Source organism: Alosa sapidissima, chromosome 19 (assembly GCF_018492685.1).
Source record: "Alosa sapidissima isolate fAloSap1 chromosome 19, fAloSap1.pri, whole genome shotgun sequence".
NCBI lineage: Eukaryota > Metazoa > Chordata > Actinopteri > Clupeiformes > Clupeidae > Alosa > Alosa sapidissima.
Genome location: NC_055975.1, coordinates 22,361,111 through 22,383,610, shown reverse-complemented (window position 1 = coordinate 22,383,610; position 22,500 = coordinate 22,361,111). Strand labels below are relative to the sequence as shown.

At 42.2% G+C, this 22,500-nt stretch overlaps 3 protein-coding genes across 17 annotated transcripts in view; all 3 read left to right on the top strand.

Moving 5' to 3' along the window:
• ppp1r13ba (protein phosphatase 1, regulatory subunit 13Ba) overlaps positions 1-1,674 on the top strand; it is a 55,217-nt gene extending 53,543 nt beyond the window's left edge. For all 14 annotated transcript variants that reach the window (XM_042072407.1, XM_042072400.1, XM_042072405.1 and 11 more), the window contains one exon: positions 341-1,674. In XM_042072407.1, the coding sequence (XP_041928341.1) occupies positions 341-382 (42 nt within the window). In that variant the 3' untranslated portion in view covers positions 383-1,674. The remainder of the gene's footprint in view (positions 1-340) is intronic.
• Positions 1,675-2,620: 946 nt separating this feature from the next.
• Positions 2,621-7,666, top strand: sdsl (serine dehydratase-like). The gene is made up of 8 exons (XM_042072488.1): positions 2,621-2,647; positions 3,040-3,206; positions 3,439-3,478; positions 3,545-3,684; positions 4,250-4,338; positions 4,654-4,881; positions 5,206-5,330; positions 6,727-7,666. Exons 1-8 carry the CDS (start codon positions 2,641-2,643, stop codon positions 6,915-6,917), a joined length of 987 nt encoding a protein of 328 aa, XP_041928422.1. The 5' UTR covers positions 2,621-2,640; the 3' UTR covers positions 6,918-7,666.
• Positions 7,667-16,002: 8,336 nt separating this feature from the next.
• daam1a (dishevelled associated activator of morphogenesis 1a) overlaps positions 16,003-22,500 on the top strand; it is a 69,577-nt gene continuing 63,079 nt past the window's right edge. The window contains exon 1 of one of the 2 annotated variants that reach the window (XM_042072417.1): positions 16,003-16,079. The gene's annotated coding sequence lies outside the window, so the exon portion shown is untranslated. Of the gene's footprint in view, positions 16,080-22,492 lie in introns of those variants that run through there. The other variant, XM_042072419.1, reaches the window with a different exon arrangement.

The window sequence follows — 22,500 nt, the reverse complement described above, 5'->3', positions numbered from 1 at the left end:
AGTAGCAAGCAAGAGTGCAGGCTTAACTGCTGTATATAACAGTTGGAGATATGCACTCTGTACAGAATACTTGCAGAGCACAATAATGTGAATAATTAAAATATTTCAATGACAGTAACTTTTAGGCAGCAAGGGAAATTGTTAGTGAGTAGTTAGTGGTAGGGGGATATTCAACAACTGAACATTTAAAGAATCAAGATCAGAAATTTGTTCTAGTTGTGTCTTTAAATACTGAATTTCCAGATTTACTGTATTTTAAGATCATTGCTAATGACTTAAGTTTATTATCGACGTCATTAAGTCCAGCTCTAAGAGTTTTTTTCTTTGTCTTCCCCCACAGTTGTACCCCAGGATCAAGCCCAGACAGCGCTCTTTGGCATAGCGCCCTCTGGCTGCCACCATTTGCAAGTGCAAGCTCCTGTGAGCAGCCTGGTGATCCGCTGGTGCCTGCAGACAGCAGCTTTGCCCTGGGGCACTGCCCTCTCCGTGTGTCCCCGTGCCCACTGAGCACACCTGGAGAGAGAGAGAGAGAGGAGAGGGCCATGCCCACACGAACAGCGCCCCATGTCTGGGTGCCCTGACCTTGGACTGGCGTCTAGTGTCTGGGGTGCCTCATACATGCGCGTCTGGAAAAGCGAGCGAAAGGAGGGAGAGGAAGTGAGAGATACAGACTAGTACTCCACCTTCATTCACGGCTGTTTACTTTAATATGGCTGAACCTGTTTTTTTGTTTTTTGTTTACCCTACTGGATCACGCAGCTTCGTTAGTGTTCGAATCATATTTTTTCAGACGATCTTTTCTGATACAGTTCACTTGCGGTGTGTGGGTGAGCTAGAAGTTGGAATGGGCATGTGAGGAGAACGGAAGAATTGTTGTGAACATTTCAAGGGTGTCCTCGAAAGTATGTTTATTTTTGTGTGTGTGTGAGTGGACGTGTGTGTGTGTGTGTGTGTGTAGATGGGGCAGAGAGAAAGAGGAAATGGTCGGAGACTGAAGTGGAACATAGGAGCTGACTCGGAAAAAAGGAAGGAACCAAAGGCATCCGAAAGTGTTTTTTTTTTTTCTTCAATGGAGAAGGAGGACGAGGTGAATCTTGAGGCTAGCAGAGAGTTTTTAAAAAAAAAAATATTATTATTGAAGGAAACAGAGAGTTTTTTTATTATTATTATTGAAGGAAACAGAGGAAGTGGCTCAGGGAGGAAACTGTGTACGTGTTAATTTGTGAATGTGTGCGGATGTGCAGAAGTTAAGGCTGTGCTGAAGAGTGAGTGATGAGAGGTTTCTTGAGGATAGCTATCAGCAAACTACAGAATCTATGGCAGCATTAGGGAGAGGTCAGAGGTCAAACCTGTGAAATGATCAAAATATGAAGGGTATACTGTATTCAGGGGGAGATCCTCCATTTTGAACTTGTATCCTTATACAATCCTATTTTTAAAAACTGAAATACTTAGACAGGAACGTGTATGTTGTATTATATTTTTCCTGTTTTAAGTGTTCTTTATTTAATGCGCATTGAAAGTAATGCTTTTAAACTGCTCTGCAAGAGAATACTCCCATTAAACAGGTGGTGGAGACATGGCTGAGTGGAGTGGCATCATACACACAATTTACACAAGATGTCCTATACATGTATAAAATAAAAGAGAACCCAGACTGGGACAAAGTGAGAACTTCCTGTGTGATTGTGCTTTTTCTCCCCTTTTGGTTGTGATGTGTCATGTTCCTCATTGGTGGAATGATTTAACTACTTCTCTTGGTTCCAGTGACAGTTTTGTCTAAAGACTCATCTGTTTATCTGGTATCTAACTAATTAATTCGGTTACACTTTACTTGACAGTATCGATATAAGAGTGACATGACACTGTCATGAATGTGTCATAATCAAGTCATAAACGCTTCTGTTATTAAGTGATATTCATGTCATAACAAGTTAGGGTTAGGATTAGGGTTAGGGTTCATGTGTCATGACAGTGTCATGTCACTCTTATGTCGATACTGTCAAGTAAAGTGTTACCATTAATTCTTAACAGAGTTGTGGTTTGTATATGTTTTATGGTTATTATCATTCTGTTAAATTTGATTTAGTCTAACACTAATATTTGTATATATTTTACTTAGGTTATATGACTACTTTATTCTTTAACATTATTCATTATTCTTTAAACAATATTAATTTTAATATTAATGGAATGTTTATTGTACTGTACAGTCATTGTTCTGTAAGTGGCTTTTGCCAAAATCATAAGAAGCATAATAAACATGAATGTGTTGAAAAAGGAAAGATTAATCCTACAACACAAAAACTGAGAAAACTTAGCTAAAATACTTCCATAAATCCTCTAGTTGTAGGCTTTAGTTTCTCTATAATGTGGGTTATTATTTATAAGTAATTTGTTAAGAGGATCTAGATAGATAGATAGATAGATACTTTATTGATCTTGTGGCACGTCAATAGAAAAGTTTCCTTTCCGTTGAGTTTTAGGGCTACTTCTGTGTAGCCTAAAGCATGAGACTAATGAGAGCAAATCCTATAGCCTACCACTTCTCACTTGGACGAGAAATTCATCAGACAAGACCCAGGTATTTTAAGATAAGACCCACAGAGGGCGTATTGGACCCAGGAACTGTTTACTGACATGAGAGGTAAGAACTTTGAACCATCTTGGCGTAAGGGCATTAAACCAAAGAGTCATTTAAGTTAACACCTCAGCATACGGAACATTATTTAAAGGTAAGTTCAAAACATACGGCGAGTCATGTCGTGCGCCTGTCTCTGTTGATACATATCATGATAGCTGGAGAAAGCAAAAAATTCCAGTAGGCCTAGGATACAGTCTTTTGTGTGCATTATGAATCGGTCACGGCAGCAACAGCTGCTGGTGTAGTCTAAACCTGCATAGTAAACCCTCGTGCTTTCCTGGTAAAAGACAACAACGTGTATGCTACCTGCCTGCAGCAAAATTTGTAGACGTTAAACAAAAATGTGAAACTGACAAAATATTTCTATTTAATATCCCGCGCAACACTAATTTCAGAGATTTTGCCAACCATGTCGAATCCAGAAGGCTTTCATATCAACACACCACTACTTGAGAGTATAAGCATGTCTAAACGAGCGGGGACCGCTGTGCTTTTGAAAATGGAAAGCTCTCAACCCTCCGGCTCTTTCAAAATCCGCGGTATCGGACACCTGTGCCAAAAAGTAAGCTGCGCATTGCGCTCAATGAAGGCCTATGTCCAGTTTTAATGTTTTGGAAAAATGTTCTGTTTTTGTTTTTCCGGCAGACTAGTGCCTCCAGTGTTGACATAAGGAACTGTATTTTAAAATCCAGGCTTGTAGATAATAACGAAATAATATCAAAAACCTTTTGAAAGTTATTACATTTTCTACTAGACCATATGGTTAACACTAGGTGTTTTTTTCCATGGCACAGGTTGCTCAGTCGGGATGTAAAGGAGTTGTTTGTGCTTCAGGTAGGTAGTATCTTAAGTATATGGTGCTGAGTGCTTATTTGCCATGACTAGACGTTTTCTGTTCAGGTGGAAATGCTGGAATGGCTACAGCCTATGCCGCACGTAAACTTGGCATCCCAGCAACCATTGTTGTACCCACATCATCGCCAGAGCTTGTGGTCCAGAAGTTAAAGGATCAGGGGGCTACAGTAAGAGTGGTGGGCAAGGTGAGAGATTAAAAAGTCTTAGGCCTATTTGTAGACTACTATGAATCAGTGTTCCAACTAAAGGTGTACTGGTGTAGGCCTACTGATGTGGCATTTTACCCCTGTCTCATGTTAATCCCCTTGATTGCCTATATGCCAGGCACTCCCTGGAAGACTTTAGCCAGCTCATATATTTCCGGTGGAGCATGGGTTGTGTGTAGCGGCTTTACCCAGTTTACACAGACCCGGTTGGGGGTTGCACCTAGTGAGTGAGCATGTTAAGAAGGATTTATGCATGTCAAAGTTGAATAAAGACTTGCCCTGTTGAGCATAAACAAGATATTCAGTGTCCCAAGTGAACACAAAAGGAGCAGAATATAACAAGATGCTGTTACAGCACAGCTGACGCACCACTGGAACTCTATGAGTTGGCTGAAGAGCCTTACAATACGATACGAAATGATACAACTTTATTTGTCAGCATATAGTCCATTGTCTGTGCCACATATGTGTTACGAGACAGCATTTGTTGTTGTTGATTGTTTTGTTTACCCAAATTGTTATTGTTCTTGTTAACGTCTGACAGGTTTGGGACGATGCAAATGCTGAGGCTCTGCGTCTGGTTGAGTCCGAGAGCCTGGCGTTTGTGCCTCCTTTTGACCACCCTCTTCTCTGGTAAGTTTGCTGTCAGTACTATGACGGTTACCATGCTTAAAGCCATGTTTGCTGTAACGTAGTGACTTGCTCAAATTAAATAAGACAAGTTTAAAGTACCCTTGCATTTGTTTAGTTGTTTGTGAAGTGGCCTCAAAAGAAGTCACAGGTTATAAAGGCTAACATATCATCTGACAGACTGATTGTTCTCACAATATCTTCATTCCTGTTATTATGTTGTTACAACTACACTATTCCATATGCATTAAGTGTCTTCGGACATTTCATTAAAATTTAAAAAAAAAAAAAAACGGACACATATTGTTTTTCCTATAGGCAGGGTCATGCCAGCATAGTGCGGGAGTTAAAGGCCTCCCTTCCTGAGAAGCCTGGGGCTATAGTTTTGTCTGTAGGGGGAGGAGGCCTGCTATGCGGGGTGGTGGAGGGCCTGAGAGAGGTGGGATGGGAGAGTGTGCCAGTGCTCTGTATGGAGACTGTAGGAGCAGACTCCTTCAATGCTGCTGTCAAGGCTGGGAAGCTCGTCACTTTGCCTGACATCACAAGGTAAGGACCGGTAAAAGACTGATGATAGAAAATGATTGGTAGAAAATGTGTGTGTGTGTGTGTGTGTGTGTGTGTGTAAGAGATCAAGAGAGTGTTAGAGAGAAACTGTTTAAAAAAGGCCCTTAATCTTTTTTTAAAAAACATTAATGTTAGCTGATGCTTTCAGCTGCCTTCTGTTTCTGGAGCAGGCTCTGCACCCCTAACATAAGCATTTGATTTTTAAACACTCGTTCCAGCTTAGAAATAAGAGCGGACAGTCTAATATAAATATTTGAGTATTTTTTAAACTTTGTCTTAAAAGACTGTGACTGTTTTGTTCAACAGCGAAGCTAAATGTTTGGGAGCCAAAACCGTGTGCAGGCAGGCGTTCGACTATAGCAAGGAGGCCAAGCTGATCTCTGAGGTGGTGACAGACCTGGAAGCACTGGAGGCAGTGGAGCTGTTCTTGGGTCAGTCATATGTTATTGTCTCTATTTGCCCGGCGGCTGCCCATAATGACATGCCTCACCGCCCCACAGGCTGGCCGCAAGGCCTCGCAGATGTTTGCTCACTTTTGGACGGCTATTTTTAAAGGATCGAGCCCTGTTAAGGTTTCAGTGTAGTCTTTATAATATGCCCAGACGGAACAGTGCTCTGTGCCCGGGCAGTTCTTTTTAAATCAACTGCTGATTATGTGTGTGTGTGTGTGTGTGTGTGTGTGTGTGTATGTGTGTGCAGACACAGATTTAACGGGAAAGTTCACCCAAAATTGAAAATGCTGACGTTATTTACCAAACCTTGTGCCGGCATAACTGGAATAACTCAACAGAGTGTCCAGGAATCCTTTCCCATGTACAAGCAGAGTAAAGTGGTGTCTCCAAAGTGGGCCGTGATGTGACCATAAACGTTGAAAATGCCTTGAAAATGTGCAGGAAATGATGCCATAAACATGTTTGTTTGTTTGTTTGTGTGCATACGAGTGTGGGTGTATGTTATAAACACTGACTGTGTCTATGTGTGCGTGTGTATAATATAGTCTGGCTGTGTGTGTGTGTGTGTGTGTTTAAACTGCCATGACTGTATGTTTGTATGTATGTTTGTATGTACAGTAGGTATTTATGTATGTATGTACAGTATTTATATATGTATGTACAGAATATACACTCTTAAAACAAATGTGTTGAAAACAACACAACTTGTGTTGTTTTTAACACATCACTGTGTCCAGATAGGGACAACAGTTTGTGTTATTTCCTTTTTTATTATTTGTTACACAATATTTGTTGAAAATAACATAACTTGCGTTGAAAACAACACAACTTGCGTTGTTTTTTTAACACATCTCTGTGTCCAGATAGGGACAGCACATTCATTTTAAGAGTGTATGTATGTATGTATGTGTATGTAAGTGTGTATGTATGTACAGTATATATGTATGTATGTATATATATGTATGTATGTATGTGTATGTATGTGTGTATGTATGTATGTGTATGTATGTATGTATGTGTGTAAGTATGTATGTACAGTACATATGTCTGTATGTATTGATGTATGTATGTATGTATATATATGTATGTATGTATGTGTATGTATGTGTGTATGTATGTATGTGTATGTATGTATGTGTAAGTATGAATGTACAGTACATATGTCTGTATGTATTGATGTATGTATGTGTATATATATATATATATATATGTATATATGTATGTATGTGTGTATGTATGTATGTGTATGTATGTGTGTATGTATGTATGTCTATGTATGTATGTGTGTAAGTATGTATGTACAGTACATATGTCTGTATGTATTGATGTATATGTCTGTATGTATTGATGTATGTATGTATGTATGTGTATATAGACGAGGAGCGTGTGCTGGTGGAGATGGCATGTGGAGCTGCGCTGGCGGCCGTGTACAGCGGTCTGATCCAGAGGCTCCAGGGGGAATGTCAGCTGCCTCGTCCTCTCGGCCCGCTGGTGGTTATCGTCTGCGGGGGCAGTAGCGTGGACCTGGCCCAGCTCATGCACCTGAAGACGAAGCTGCGCCGCTGAATGGAGATTGCTCACTTTAGGGCTCTGAGCTGGAGTGTTGGGAAACAACTTACTCTTCGGCAAAGTTTAGCCACATTCCTGGTACAACATGGCCAGTTCAGATACTAGTTAACTGTAGAGAACCATACGGGCTATTTGAGTCAGGATTGGGCTGTTAGTACACACTAACTTGACCAGTGTTATTAGATTAATAATGTCATTATTCTCTTTAATAAATAAACAAAAAAATAGGTATAGAATTTTTTTTAACAAATCTTCTCTTAAATACCACAAATTGTGGATATCATCCTGAAATATTTTTCAGTGTTATAAGCCAACAGTCATTTTGATGGAATAAAGAAACCCAGATTTCCAGAAGGAATGTCTATATGCTTAGTATGTCTGAATGTTTTTGTGCTGTTTCAGTCTGAGAGGACATGTTAGGTGTAATTCTGAATATTATAAATACAAATACAGGCATATAAGTATCCATGTGAACCCCACCCAGTCCCTTTTAGAATTGACTTCAAATGTAACTTGTGCATTCTGCATAGTGTTTTACCTGTTCAAATTCTTGTGACCTCTACTGCAAACATGTCACAAACAGTGTTAATGTCTTTTATAGGGGCACAGGACTAAAACCACTTAGCCTTAAATGAGTTCTCTCCTCTTAATCTGATCAGTAGACAGGTTGTGTAATACAATATTGTAATTGATCAAAGTGTATCTCTGGATGCCAGAAATGGACTGATTAAAAGGATTATAAAATACTCTTTGTTCAGAGTCTGTTCTAAGTGAAGTTCACGCTCATGCACAGTAAAAAAAAAGCATGGCATTAGATAACAGGGGCAGTATACTTTTTAGGGTCAAGTTCATGGCATAACTTTCAAGGTATTTGAAGGCAAGTCTGTGAAATATTGACTTCCCAGACTCAATGATATGGCATGTATCTCAAAAAAGCACATAGTATGTGATAGTGAAATCAATATACTCTTCTGCGAGTGATTAATATAATCTTAGACTTGTGATTAATACTTAATGTACTAATGTGCAAATATGGTTGTGGTTATGGATTTAGCAGACGCCTTTGTCCAAAGCGACACATAAATACAAACAACATAATAATATTTACAATTGAACAGGGAACAGAATTAGAATGTAGGTCAAATATAATAAGGAGAATAGTTATAATACACAATAATATCAATTCAATCAATAGCCTAATAAAAAGCAATGGAAAAAAAGGGGAAAGGCAATAATAAAACAATAATGTCCATTCAATCAATAATATAAAAACGATGACATGCTAAGACTACATTAAGGAGAATATCAATAATAAACAATAATGTCAAATTAATTAACAGCCCAATTGAAATAAAACAACATTATACAAACCATAACACATAAGCGCTTAAACAACTAAGTATATGTTAAATAGGAATGTCTTTAGACCCCTCTTAAACAACCCAAAACTACCACAGGAACGGAGAGCACTGGGCAATTCATTCCAACAACATGGAACCACTGAAGAAAAGAGTCTGGAATTAGACCCAGTTTTCATGACTGGTCGACACAACAGACGCTCACCAGAAGACCGCAGTGGGCGGTTGGGGATGTAAGGCTTGATTATTGAATTAAAATAACTAAAAGCAGATCCAGTTAGTGTCCTATAGGCCAAAGTGAGAGATTTAAATTTAATTCTGGCTACTATAGGGAGCCAATGGAGAGTAACTAGGAGAGGAGTTACATGTGTCCTCTTTGGCTGATTGAAGACCAGGCGTGCTCCAGCATTCTGAATCAGCTGTAATGATCTTGTTACACAAGCGGGTAAGCCAGCTAATAGTGAATTACAATAGTCCAGCTTAGAGATGACCATGATCTGAACAAGAAGTTGTGTGGAATCTTGTGTCAGATAAGGTCTGGTAATTGGTAATCAAATATACTGGTAATTGCCTTATTACTAATCCATGTGTGACATGATATATCTTCTAGCTGTTAGAACATAGATTTTGATAACATTACATTTCTTTTCACAATATTCAAGCATTACAGTATTGTGGTAGAACAGATTTGAGGGCAACACTTAGCAGGCGTGTACCAGTCTATTGTAAATATTTCACAATGACATTTAAATGTTTTAATCATAGTTATTTAAATGTGGTACAGTGAATAAGATGGCACAAAATATAGACTTTGTTTAAAAGTCATGTCAAGAAAGTCAATAGTGAGTAATGAGAGATAGTGGAATAGAACATTATGTCCAATATACCAATATATGGTTTAATATTCTGCATTATGACCAATATTCCAATATGTGGTTTAATGTTCTGCATTTCTCATTAGTAGGTCACTTTGACACTAAAAGTATGATTCTATGTAATGACTGTATGATATCTGTACTGTCCCTGTGTATATCTGTGTTTGACTGTATTTAGAGATAAGCAGGAATATTATGACTTTGCAGTGTTTTACTGTTCTGCATGGCTGCGTCAGTAGCTATCTGCTCCGGATTGCCATGTTGCCACTAATCAGTCTGATTCAGTGTAGTCCATGTGAGATGGGATGACCAACGCCATCTCCTGTCAGCCTGGAAGGATACTTAAACCCTAACTATTTCCTTGTCTAGTTAGAGCAGCTGAAGTCATGCTGTCTCTCCCTTGATGCGCATCATTGTAAATAAACTCTGTTCCTGATTTTTCATACTATTGGTCTGACTGGGTCTCTATTAAATCTATGGTATCAAAATTACCTTCAGTAACCAATAACAGATATAGCGACAGTGAAGCTTATTGGGGGGGGAAAGTCTGCAGTATAATTATTACCATGAGAGGGCAGCAAACCATATTAAATGTCATTGAATTAGATCATCCACACTAAAATTTGTTTCTTCTTATCATTGGTCTCTGTCAGATATAAACTGTTCTTGAACCCATGATCATATTTTCATTATTTCTGCCTAGACCTTGGTGTGTATACATACACTCATCAAACGTGTTTATATCGGCTGAGCCAAACAGCTTCTGAGGTTCAGACGTTATTCCAAGAGCTACCTTTACAGCGTCAGCCTGTATTTTGGGGTTGGGACAATTGAATTTCCATCACATTCACTGTACAAAAATGTATGTGTGATACGTGTTTATGGAAGAATGATGTTTTTGCATTCCAATTCAGTCAAACTATGGGTAAATGATGAATGACTTTTCCTGTAAATGACTGCCTAACACGAGCCCAGTAAGATCTGAAATACACACACAAACCAGCTCTGTTCAAAAGCTGGGCACCAAAAAATTCAGTCATACTTACACCAACCAAAACTTTCGCCAGGAGGACAGAAACTTTAAACCCCAGTAACTACACTTGCTCCGTTTTCAACCTTTGCACAAACCATAATCGGGGCTGTGTTCTGTTTTATTGGGGAATATTTGAGACATTTTTTGAGGGCGTTTCCAGAGAGAAATGTACTGTACAGTAATTGGAAGCACGGGCCTGTATGGATTAAGAGGTCTGACATGGAGTATGAGGGACTCGCTGTGAAAGACGTCTGGAGTGGATCAGCCGGTCTCTGCATAGGGTATATTTGTTCCCATTTGCTCTCAGTGTGGACAACATATGTAACTATAGTAGAAGTATGGTTTTTGGTTTACAGTGAAACTGAAAGGATGTTTAAGACAGACACACACACACACAGACACACAGACTGACTGACATTTATCACACACACCCTACACACACACACCTAGAAACTATATTTGTAGATTTTCCGCCACACACACATACACTTTTGTGTTTTATTACCAATTTAACAATGTAGTGGTATGTAATTTTGGAGAATGAATGGGGAGTTTGTGTGGTTCACATGCAATGTAATGAGCAGTCATGGCCTAACCTAGCTGTTGCCTATTAATCTGTGATTTTCAAAAGTGCTCGCCAGTAGAACTGTCATGATCTCCTTTGTGGGCTAGGGAATTAAGGGTTAAGTACAGAATCTCAGGATTGATTTTCCAGATTGGAAAGACCTCATACCCCCCCCCCCCCCCCTCCCGTTCTGTTCTGTTGCCATTGGCGCCCAACTTGTGTCAAGCTACTACCAATGTAACCAATGTAATGAAAACGCTGGACATTGTACAATGCCATGGTTGTGCAGTTTACACTGGCGAAACCACACTTAAGCACAGAGACGGCTCCTGCTTGAAATCCTACAGCTCTTGATGTATTTGTTGTTGTACTGTACATGCCTGCAGTATTTTCTGTCCCGAGACCTGGAGCACACCACTGTAGGCCTATGGAGTGTTTGAAGAACGCCGCTGAAAGGCCATTGGCTGGAAGAATGGTCGTCTTTGTCATGGTGTGGTCTTAAGACACGAGCAGGGGTTTTTGTGGAAATAGCCTTGCAGCCTCGACTTAATTCAGCTCAGCTCTTTAAACACTATTGTGACACGTTATCAATCACCCGGGCCTCGGTCGCAGGTAGGAGCTCGGTGGCTCAGCCTTGAGAACCCCCTTCCCTCCTCCTGCTTCTGGCCCGACAGGCATCCATGTTTCCACCCGTCCGCGATCCCGCATCAATCACGTCCGCTTTGATGTCAGCAGCGTACATACAGTAAGCGCTGACAAGCCCTGATGGATTTTTCCTCTTTGTGTGAAGTAAGGCTCTGTGAAGAAAATCAAACACTCAATGGTAAACTTTCATCCCTCGTTTTCTCTCTCTCTCTCTCTCTCTCTCTCTTTCTCTCACCGTCCACCACATTAGTGCTCTATTCTTTAATGGACTCCTTCACTATGCGTATGGTCATTCCATGGACACTCAACCTTCTGATGGACCCTAGTTATTGCTGCGTGTGTACACAGAGAATCTATTTTAGACTGTTATATTACAAACAGAGCACTCCTGAGCCAGGTGACTTATCGTCCACCCGTTTCCCACAGGGCTGATTCGCTTGTCTGCAGAGAGGCCAAAGTGAACATTTACAGTCAAAAACAACACGTGCACTCACTGTCTAGATACAGTACACATATATCACAGTAAATGACAATCAGACACAAGTAACACAAACCAGGACAGAGAACTCAGACTGAACTGCTCCTGCCTGGGACTTTCAATAATCTCTCTCTCTCTCTCTTTCTCTCTCTCTCTCTCTCTCTCTCTCTTTCTCTCTCCCTTTCCCCTTCTGCACACATCTCTATTCCTCCCATCTTGGGGAAACAATACGCATGCCTGGACAATTTAAATATTTACGCACCGCTAATGTTACCCAAGCCAAGCCTCAGAGAGAAGCTTCTGCACTCTCTTTCTCGCAGTACATAACACAGGCCCTCACCACAAACATAACAACCGCCCACCCTCCTCTCTCTCTCTCTTTCTCTCACCCCCTCTCTCTCCATCTACACCACCCCCCCCTCTCTAGCCCCATCCTGGGTTCACTGCCTTAGCTTAAGGGTTGAACTCCTCTCTGCGGGCTCTCTCTCTCTCTGGCCCACATAACAGTGACGAGCCAAGAGGCCATTACACTGGTTTGGACACCATGCTGCCTTTCACACTATTGCCTATTAACAGTAAGCGCAGCCACTGACAGCAATAAGAGATTAAAATGACATGGCTTAGATAACACACAGCACTGCCAATGTTTGAGACATTCATTTAAAATATTCACACTAAAATTACTGTGTTTTGGGGTGAGATATGATGGAGCTGATCATTATAACAACCAGTGACCCACTGCCCATGAGTGGTCTGGTCATTTTGTACTGTAGGCTGTGTGGTCATACCAGTACTAATCCACTGGTTAGGTTCTGCTGTCTGCCTGACCAGCTGCTGTCATGGCAGGTCGTAATTCCACCAGACACCCCCCATGTCCAAATATTCCCTTAATCCCTCGTAATTCTGTCTGTGTCCTGTTTTTGGCTAAATAAATCCAGCACACCCCATCCCCCTGTGGATTTAAAAGGGATGGATATGACTTTGAAACTCAGCCTCTGGTCAAAACCCTATTAGAAGATCACGGATAAGAGAACTTTGATGATTTTTTCTTTTTTTTCTGGAAAACCAGAAAAAAAAGAATAATGATTTAGGAGTCATGGCCGACAGACTGTAAACACAGATGGGTCTTCCCTCCTGAGTGTTTTACAGCCGACTGTAAAACTGCTCGCATATTATTATCTTGTTTGGGGGAGTTAATAATGTCGGACACAGGGAGAGAGAGAGGGCAGGGGGACAGGGATGCTTACATGATGAAGTAGTGATACTTCTACTCTATAATCTTCCTATTAGCATGTGCTAATGACAGCTTTACTGCTGAGCCTCTATCTGTCTTGCTGAATGTCTTAGCTATGCTCTTTTTGTTAGCTTCTCACATAATATATAGCTGTGTAACTGTGCATTGTTTCACCTGCTTCAGTGAATATGTGAACAAAAAAGTTAGCATTGTTTAAAACTTCCTCATTTTGTCGGCACGGATTTCCTGGGACAACAGAAAATGTTTTTTCATAGGCACACACAAACAAGGCAGTGCATTGAAAGCTTCTCTGATGCTTCAGGCTTTACCATGAAATCGCATTCCTTGGAAGGTGCCCAAGCTATTTGTTTGGAGACAATAAATTCAGCAATGTAAAGCCTTTGCCGAAGTCTAAATTCCACACTAATAAACTTGTTTACTCTCTTGTGGAAATTGCCTGAGAAAACAATTTGGTGAACTGGGGAGTAATTTGAGGCTGCCTGACAGGCTACCTCATTGAGTTAGACTTGCTGAAGACAAACTTCATCTCTCTTTCTCTGTCTGTCTCTGTCTCCCTCTCTCATCCTCAGTGTGTGCATTGTCTTGCCTGTTACAGCACTTGCCGTAGCAAAACTGGGGTTGGGTCCAGTTACTGGATGATTGAACTGGAGACCTAATCGAACTGGGCATAAGCTCTTATTTACAGAGAAAGCTATTTTCTAATTTAGCCCAACTCCCATTCCAGTTGGGTCTCAGCGTTTACTAGAATAAACACAGGGCTGACCCCAGACCCAGCTACGTATAATTTGAGGCAACTCTTGACATGGCTGAACCTTGCCTTTAGGCTTGGAGGTCCAACATCTGTTGCAGAAAAAAAATGCAAGGGCCAAGGCAAGTCTTCAGTGTAGAAGTACTGATCTGAGTGGGCCATTCCTGTGTCACCTCGTCATTATTAATGCCATAGTGTCTGATCTCTATCTCTATCACCACTTATAATTCAGTGCATTATAAAATATCTGTTAGAATGGGGGGATGGGACTGTGGTGCACGCAAAAGCATCCAAACCAACCAGTACCCACGGGGATCCAGATTTGATTCCAACCCAAGGCCATTTACCGATCCCACCCCCATCTCTCTTCCACTTACTTCCTGTCTTCACTGCTCTGTGAAATAAAAGTCAAAAGCCCCAAAAATATACATAGAAGCTGTTAGGTGCATCAGTTTTGAAGGCCCAGTGTAATATGTTTGTTCTCTTTTTTGTTAAGTACTTAACAATGGCAAAGAGGAAGGGAGAGAGGAAGAAAGGGGAAGGGTTAGAGAGAGGAAATGAAGATGTAGGAGTTTTAAGTTGCTATGCAATTAAAAAAAGTCCCTGTTCTGTGGATCTAATCAAACATTTATTACTCAGAGATTGGGGTTGCTGGCTTTTACTTCAGGGGGAAGCTGAGAGAGAGAGAGAGAGCAATGAATTCCATTGTCTATCAAACTCTATAAAACACTTTGAATGGTCTTGCTTTAACAAAACAAAACAGAACATAATGCACACAGAACACATTAGTTCTTTCAAAATCACAAACGAATGCATGCAAATGCAATGACTGGTGATGCAGTTGCTGGGCATTAAGAAGAATAAGCATCAGGTTGCCCTTGAGTAATGACGGTTGATGAGATGTTTGATTTGGCTCTGCGGATGTTACGCATGACATAGGAGGCTGGAAAAAGAATGGATCTGAGAGGAGAGGTTCGCTATCAGCCGGCAGCTTCTGCAGGAAGGACACAGGTCTTTATGAGAAACACAAGACCGGTTTCCTAATAATGATTTCCTCAGCAGACTGGAAAAAATGTGCACAGCTTCCACCTCATTCCTTTGACTAATTGTAGAGAACTTCTTTGCTGCTGGGTGAGTGCAATGTGGATGTACTAGTTAATTACAGTTTTAAAATGGAAGAGGGAAATTACTGCAGTGGGGGAAGAGAAGGGAACTCAGTACATACATGACTCCCATTTGACTTTTTAGAACTCTTTAGGACCCCCCCCCCCCCCCATCCCACACACACACAATCTCTCTCTCTCATACACATATCTTTCCCTCTGTCTGAGTGTGGGTTTTCTTGAAATGTTGAGAACTACGCCTAATGCTATTCTCACGTTCCCTATTTGCTACCACACGCAGGCCTACAGACCTTAGTGGTAAGTTTTCAAGTCTGATTTTCACTAACAAAACTTTGGATAATACTTTATAAGGACAGGACGCCATCCAAATTCTATAATCTAAGCACCCGTTTCCATACTTCCATACAGAAATTCACTCTGGGGATGGATGTCCGTGTGGCCTGTATCTCTATACAACGCCTCCACAAGAACCCCCTTTCCACCATTACTTATGGCACCCTGCAATATAACTGTCACATTAGTGGAAAATGAGGGTTTAGCACGGCCCGCTTTATTAGGCTCCCTGTGTGCTCACTGACCAGAGACTTTTTGAGCCCTTCGCCATCCACTTGAGCTGTACAAACAAAACAGAAAAATGGCAATCACCGCACCGCATCTCGAACTATTAACGCCTTCTTGTCAAGTAGCCCCTTCCTCAGAGATATAGCCTTTCAGCAGCTCTACCGTCTCATGCAGTTTGGGGAAGTTCAACATCATTAAATTGTCTCAAAATACCCACTGCAATAAAATATAGCCTAATGCAATAGCTATTTATTTCATTTACTTTCAAATATAAAAGCAATACACTAAGCAGTTGAATACTTGTCTTGTCCACTTCTGCCCTTAAAAACATGACAGCAAACAACACTACATTTCCCATAAAAGCTTGCGCTTTATTTTTACTGGTCCATGCGCACTGACACTTCAGCGAATGATGTCACCTGCAACTGCCGAATCGTACAGTATTGTGTTAAAGGGGTATGCAACCGCTTAGATTGACCACAGAGAGCTGGCGCAAGATGATGGGTCTGTTTACGAGGTAAGGCACCGCTGTAGCTATATGGCTGCCTATACGACGATGTATACAGGCTTTTGAAACGTAAACCGCGAGATTGTCCTCGTTTTTCCAATTGTTCTTTTTCTATTTTACGAGGCTTGGAATGACACGGAATCGGGTTATGGGTGTGACATTTTGATAAAAATGTGTAACACATACGACTGGTGAAAATTGTGATGCATTTCAATGAGAATTCTGGAAACAGCGCGGAATGTAGGCTAAAGAATTTGCTCGTTCCACTGGACTCGCGACTTTCGTTTTTCTTTAGCATTCCTGTGTAGCTACTGTAACCTATATTTTAAGAGTTTGTGGCAAAGCCGGTCCGGTGTGTTACATTCGCGACATTAGAGCAAGCCTGCGGAATGGGGACGTTGGCGAATGCTTTTTTAATACAATGTTAATAAGCCGACTATTATCTACACTGTAGCCTAACCCATACATTCAATAGGGCTATTAAAGAATATTCTATGTTGTAAAGAATGAAAAAAATATTGCTGTAGGACATTGCAGGTTATTCCAATGATTGATCGCGCTACAACGTAGCTTACCTGCATAGCGACTACTGATGATCATATTCCTGCTTTTTCTGTAATAGTGTTTTAACCGAATATCACAGAGAGTATTATTTAGTCCAGCCTATACAAAAGCGTAAACGAAATGTACATAAGAGTAATTACCTCTTACGCATCGTAATCGAAACCATATTTTTCAGTGTTTAGGCGATCTCTTTGCAAAACACTCACGCTGGGCCTATAATTTAGATATGAATTGCACAGTGTTTGCACCAATTGCAAAATCAAATCAAATTGCTGGAATAGGCTACATTACCACAAGCGATTGAGACTGTTTTCATTTCAGTGCATAAATTGAAAATAGTATGAACATTCCGTGACATTTTTTTTTCTTCATGTGCAGTGTTATAGCGCTGTTCATGCAAAGAGTGTCTTCACCCTGCAGCTCAATGAAAGATTTAGCGCTCAGCTCCCCTGGCCTTGTTATAACTTTGGGATGATTTTACTTGATACTTATGGCATTTGATGGCACAGTTCAAGGTCAGACCACCTGTCCTGGACTATACCCATTTTCTGTAATAAGACTAAATGAAGTGTCAAGGCAAAGTGCTGAAGTTGCTGGAGAGCAGGTCTAAGCTAGCCTTGGGCATTAATACAACTGGTATGTTAAATCACACTAATCCAACTAATTAATGTCATTAAGATGGCCGGTTTAAGGTAGTAATTTTGGATTTAGGGTATTTAGGCCTGTGCGCTAAATGAATTGCAGAGCATAAGTGGGAATCTCTTTAAAGCATGCCTCCAACTTTATTAGCGCTGAAAGTGTACAAATGCATGTGTTGAGATACTGCAGTGTACAGTTAGGCCATGACAAGCTAATTTGATAACTATTGGCCTTTTCAGCCGTAGAACTTTCAGCAGCTCAACACAATTGCAAGTAGGAACTTAAAGTGAAGACAAGACACATGCTATTAATCACATCAGCAGGATCCCATGAGCTCCAGTCTTCCACTCTCCATTATAATGGTGATGATGGAGGTGGTTGGGCTGCTGCTGCTGGTGATTGTTGTGCTGGTAATGATGATGATGATGATGAGCCACTCGCCATGTTTGTTTGTTTGTTTGCTTGCTTGTTCTCAGTCCGTCTACTGCAGGAGAGACAAATGGTCAGACTTTTAGTGCTGATGATAATGATCATGACCATGATGGTGGTGGTGAAGATGGTGATGTTCTTTGGCTACATCAAATGTTGGCCTATCTGATCTCAGTCTGAAGACACAGTCTGAGTCCAACTGTGCATTGTTGCCCTGGCTGGACATTGCATGCACCCTGAAAATTAGTAACACCCCTGTTACCTGGTTACTAAATTAGTAACACCCCTGTTACCTGGTTACTAAATTAGTAACACCCCTGTTACCTGGTTACTAAGTTAGTAACGCATCTGTTACCTGGTTACTAAGTTAGTAACGCCTAGCCTGGCTAGCGCCACCACTTCTCAATGAGACGTGGTCTGGGAACCAAACGTTAATTTTCTCGTATTTGAAAAAAATGCCCAGATCCGTTTATTGGGTGCCACGGATGTCTATCAAATGCGTCTGTGCATAGCTCATCATCGTCTTGCTTTCCCCCTTGTTCTGTGATTGGTCCCCTATCTCAGGCAAAAATTTGCTCCATGGTCTCCAGGCTGCCTTAGCAGCGTGAATCAAACCCCAGGCTAAGTAACGCCCCTGTTACCGGATGAATCAGGCAGCACTGTCATCCAACCCCCCTCCCTCCCCGCAGCAGCATCCCCTAAGCATGTCTTCCACTAGGCCTCCATGTGGCCGCTGGCTTTCATTTCATCTATTTTTCACCACTTTCACCAAGTAGTGAGGCCTCCTGGGTTGACGCACTCACATTCCACTTTTCACACGCTCCACCACTGTGAGAAAGTGAGTGATTGAAAGAAGAGGAGAGGAAAGCGAGGACGTTCACCCTTCTGTTTGTGTATGCTGGAGAGTGAGGATGTGGTGGTGGAGGGGTGGGGGGGTTATCTTGCCCCAATTAGGGAGGCATTCAGCAACGATGACGGGGGGGGGGGGGGTATGGGGGGGGAGCAGGAGACACCTCCAATTAGGGAGAGTGAGGTCAGAAGCTGGAACCCTGTCAACTTGAGGGAATGTCTAGACCGTGCCAAAAAAGCACCGGGACTTCCTCCGGGCTGAAACCGATACTTCAGGACGTGTGTGTGTGTTTTTTTCTCTTTCTCTCGGTCGAAGAGAGCCGTTTCGAGATCGATTGAGCTCTTCTTTGCTCTCGGCTGCTGATGGATGGCGTGTTGTGCTTGGCAACCAAACCAGTGTGCGAGGATGGGAGTGAGAGAGAGAGAGAGAGAGTGAGAGTGTGAGAGAGAAAGAGAGGGCTTGGAGGTACAGTTTGCCCCTTTGCTCACTTGTCCTCATGTCCGGCCATCCATGGTGATGATGGCGAGGAATCGCCTGGCTATGTTTGCTTTCCTTTGCTTAGGTTGCTAAGGGACTTATACAGTGGTCACCTGCTGGGGTAGATATATGACCTGTTGGTGACCTGGAGCTAAAATGGCAAATAATTCAGCCATTTCTTATACTGTTTTGACAATCTCTCAGTTTGCTTGTTATTTATAACAGTCTCCTTAATTTACTAGGGAATTGAGGAATGTGCTGTGTTCTAAATATAATCTAAAAGCCTTTCCCAAGCCATTTTACAGTAAGGCCCTTGAAACTGTTTATGTAACAACTACACAAGTTATCTATCATGCATGCAGTATGAATCATCTAGTCCTGCATGTATGCTGGACTCTATGACTATTGCAGTGAATGTGCTTTAAAAGCACAGGTGTGGGTTCAACATTAATCATGAATGGTTGGGATATCATGGGCTGGTTTTGTGGACATGGATTCGGCCTAGTCTCAGACTAAAATGAAGATCTCCATTTGAAAAGACATTTTGGGAACCCGTTCCTGTGTGTTCACATAATATGCCACGAGACATATTTAAAAAAAAAAGAGACCTTTGGCATGCATTATCTAATGGCAATGGCCTGTTGTCTGGTTGATGATAAGGGTAAGATAATCCAACTGTCTTTCAGTTTCACCTCAGCATCCTCCACAGATGAATACAATAAGTTAAATTATTATCAATGTGTTGGACTTGGATAAAACCAAAGCACACATTTGTCTCTTTCTCTCTCTCTCTCTCTCTGTTGCTCTGTCTCTGCCCTTTTGAAGTATTGTTCACAGTCCTGGTTATTTGCATAGTGGATGTTTTATTTTATGTGTAGTTATTTGCATGTAGTGGCGCCTCTCACTGTATCACATCAACACAGCTGAATACCCCCCTTCCCCCTCCAAACCATCCCAGCTTGTGTTTTCCGTGCACCAATGTTTTCGTTTACATGTTTGGAATGGGAGCCAGTACAATCCCACAATCCTTTGCGTGGCTGGCCCTGCCCTGTCCCCACAGCCAAGCCCCAGCCAAACCCCAGGCCAGTATGGGTGTGTGTGTGTGTGTGTGTGTGTGTGTGTGTGTGTGTGTGTGTGTGTGTGTGTGTGTGTGTGTGTGTGTGTGTGTGTACACTAGGATCAACAACAGAGCTGTGTGGCTGTGTGCAATCAGCATTCTGCTGCAGGGTGCTCCTCTGCGTGGTGGACAATGGGCTGTGAGCTCACTCTCTGATCCGCTCACAGAGCCCCACGGGTCGGCTCCGCTCAGGAGAACACAGCACAGCACAGCAGAGGAGAACAGAGGAGAGAGGTGCAGAGGGGATGAGAGGAAAGAAGAGGGGAGGAGAGGAGAGAAGAGGAGAGGAGAAGAGAGGAGAGGAGAGGAGAAGAGAGCAGAGCAGCAGACAGGAGAGGAGAGGAGAAGAGAGGAGAGGAGAGCAGCGGTGAAGAGAGGAGAGGAGAGGAGAGCAGAGCAGCGGAGAAGAGATGAGAGGAGAAAAGAGGACAGGAGAGGAGAAGAGAGCAGAGCAGCAGACAGGAGAGGAGAGGAGAAGAGAGGAGAGGAGAGGAGAGGAGAAGAGAGGAGAAGAGAGGAGAGGAGAAGAGAGGAGAAGAGAGGAGAAGAGAGGAGAGGAGAAGAGAGGAGAGGAGAGGAGAAGAGAGGGGAGGAGAAGAGAGGGGAGGAGAAGAGAGGAGAGGAGAGGAGAGGAGAAGAGAGGAGAAGAGAGGAGAGGAGAAGAGAGGAGAGGAGAGGAGAAGAGAGGAGAAGAGAGGAGAGGAGAAGAGAGGAGAAGAGAGGAGAGGAGAGGAGAAGAGAGGAGAGGAGAAGAGAGGGGAGGAGAAGAGAGGAGAGGAGAGGAGAAGAGAGGAGAGGAGAAGAGAGGAGAGGAGAGGAGAAGATAGGGGAGGAGAAGAGAGGAGAGGGGAGGAGATGACGAGAGAGGAGTGGAGAGGAGAAAAGAGGAGAGAGGAGGAGAAGAGAGGAGAGCAGAAAAGAGGAGTGGAGAGGAGGGTAGAAGAGAGGCACAGGGGCTCGGGGCCTAAGATTTTGTCTCCCATGGACTCCCATGCCTAAGCCTCTGTAATTAAAAGGGCAAAAGCAGGAAGCAACTGCCTCTGTGACCACCCCAACTTGTTTGTCTACAAAAGATGATTTTTGATTCACACAGTACTTGTGCAATGCTTTGTATGTATGTTTTGCACAATATAAAAACACACTTCACTGGCTTTGAATGGTCGGGTTAAGTAGTTAGCTTGTGAACTTAACAAGAATATGTGTCCTTTTAAGTGGAGCACCTTCCAACCACTGGTACTTTGGAAGAGGATGAAGACACAAACATCTTCAATGCAAACCTGCTGTTTCTATCCTCTCCCTCTCCTCTCCTCCTCTTCCCTCCCTCGCTTTATACTTCAGCCAAGTGAGCATTCTCTCACTCCCCTTTCTCTCTCTCTCTCTCTCTCTCTCTCTCTTTTATCTCCACTGTTTCCCTACATCTTTCAAAGGTCATTTTAAAGTGTGTGTGTGTGAGAGAGAGAGAGAGAGACTGTGTGCCTTTAGAGAGCTGGTAATGTGCTAGAAGTGAAGAAAGATCTTGTTTGGCTTTGATGTCTAAAGTCTCCTGTGATGGTTCCTTCTGCTTGTTTGCGTGCATAGTTGAGATTAATTGACTGCTGCTTCTGTATCCAGGGCCTGAAGTTAAAAATGTGATGTGACGTGGGCTAATTTCGGCCCCAACGCTACCTACGAGGCCTGTTGAACATGTGAGCACTTTCAGATGGACCTATTCCCCTTCAGCAACGTACATATATCTCTCTCACAGACACTGGTATATTGTATCCTACACACACACTTACATGCACAAATACAAGTCAGTAAAGCCTTGCCATATGTGTTGCTGAAACCCAATTCTCAGACAGCTGATTTGCTTTATCCCACGCTGGTGCTGTCAGTCCAGATTCAGAACAAGCACTTCTCTTTATGACACACACTCGTTGCGATGTCGATGTCGAGGATGTCAAAAGATCCTATCAGGTGGCATTCTTGCGTGCTTTGTTCATCCTGACACTCATGCATAGTTTTTGAGTGAACCTTTCTCTCTCTCTCTCTCTCTCTCTCTCTCTCTCTCTCTCTCTCTCTCTCTCTCTTTCTCTCTCTCTTTCTCTTTTGTTTTGTCATGTTGCAGTAGAGCTCGATTGTCATTTTATTGAGAGCAGTCGGCTTCTGTGAGTTTAGTTTAACTGACACACAGGCAGGATAAGTGGCCTTTGATCTCGATGACAAGAGGTGGAGAGTTGCATGGGTGGGTGGACAGGAAAAAGTCCACTCTTATTAGTCTAGCACCACTCCGCATAATTTAGTTACCTGACTTATTTCAATGGTGTAAAGGTCAATTAATTGCACAAAAAGCATTCTGAGGTCTCTACATCTAA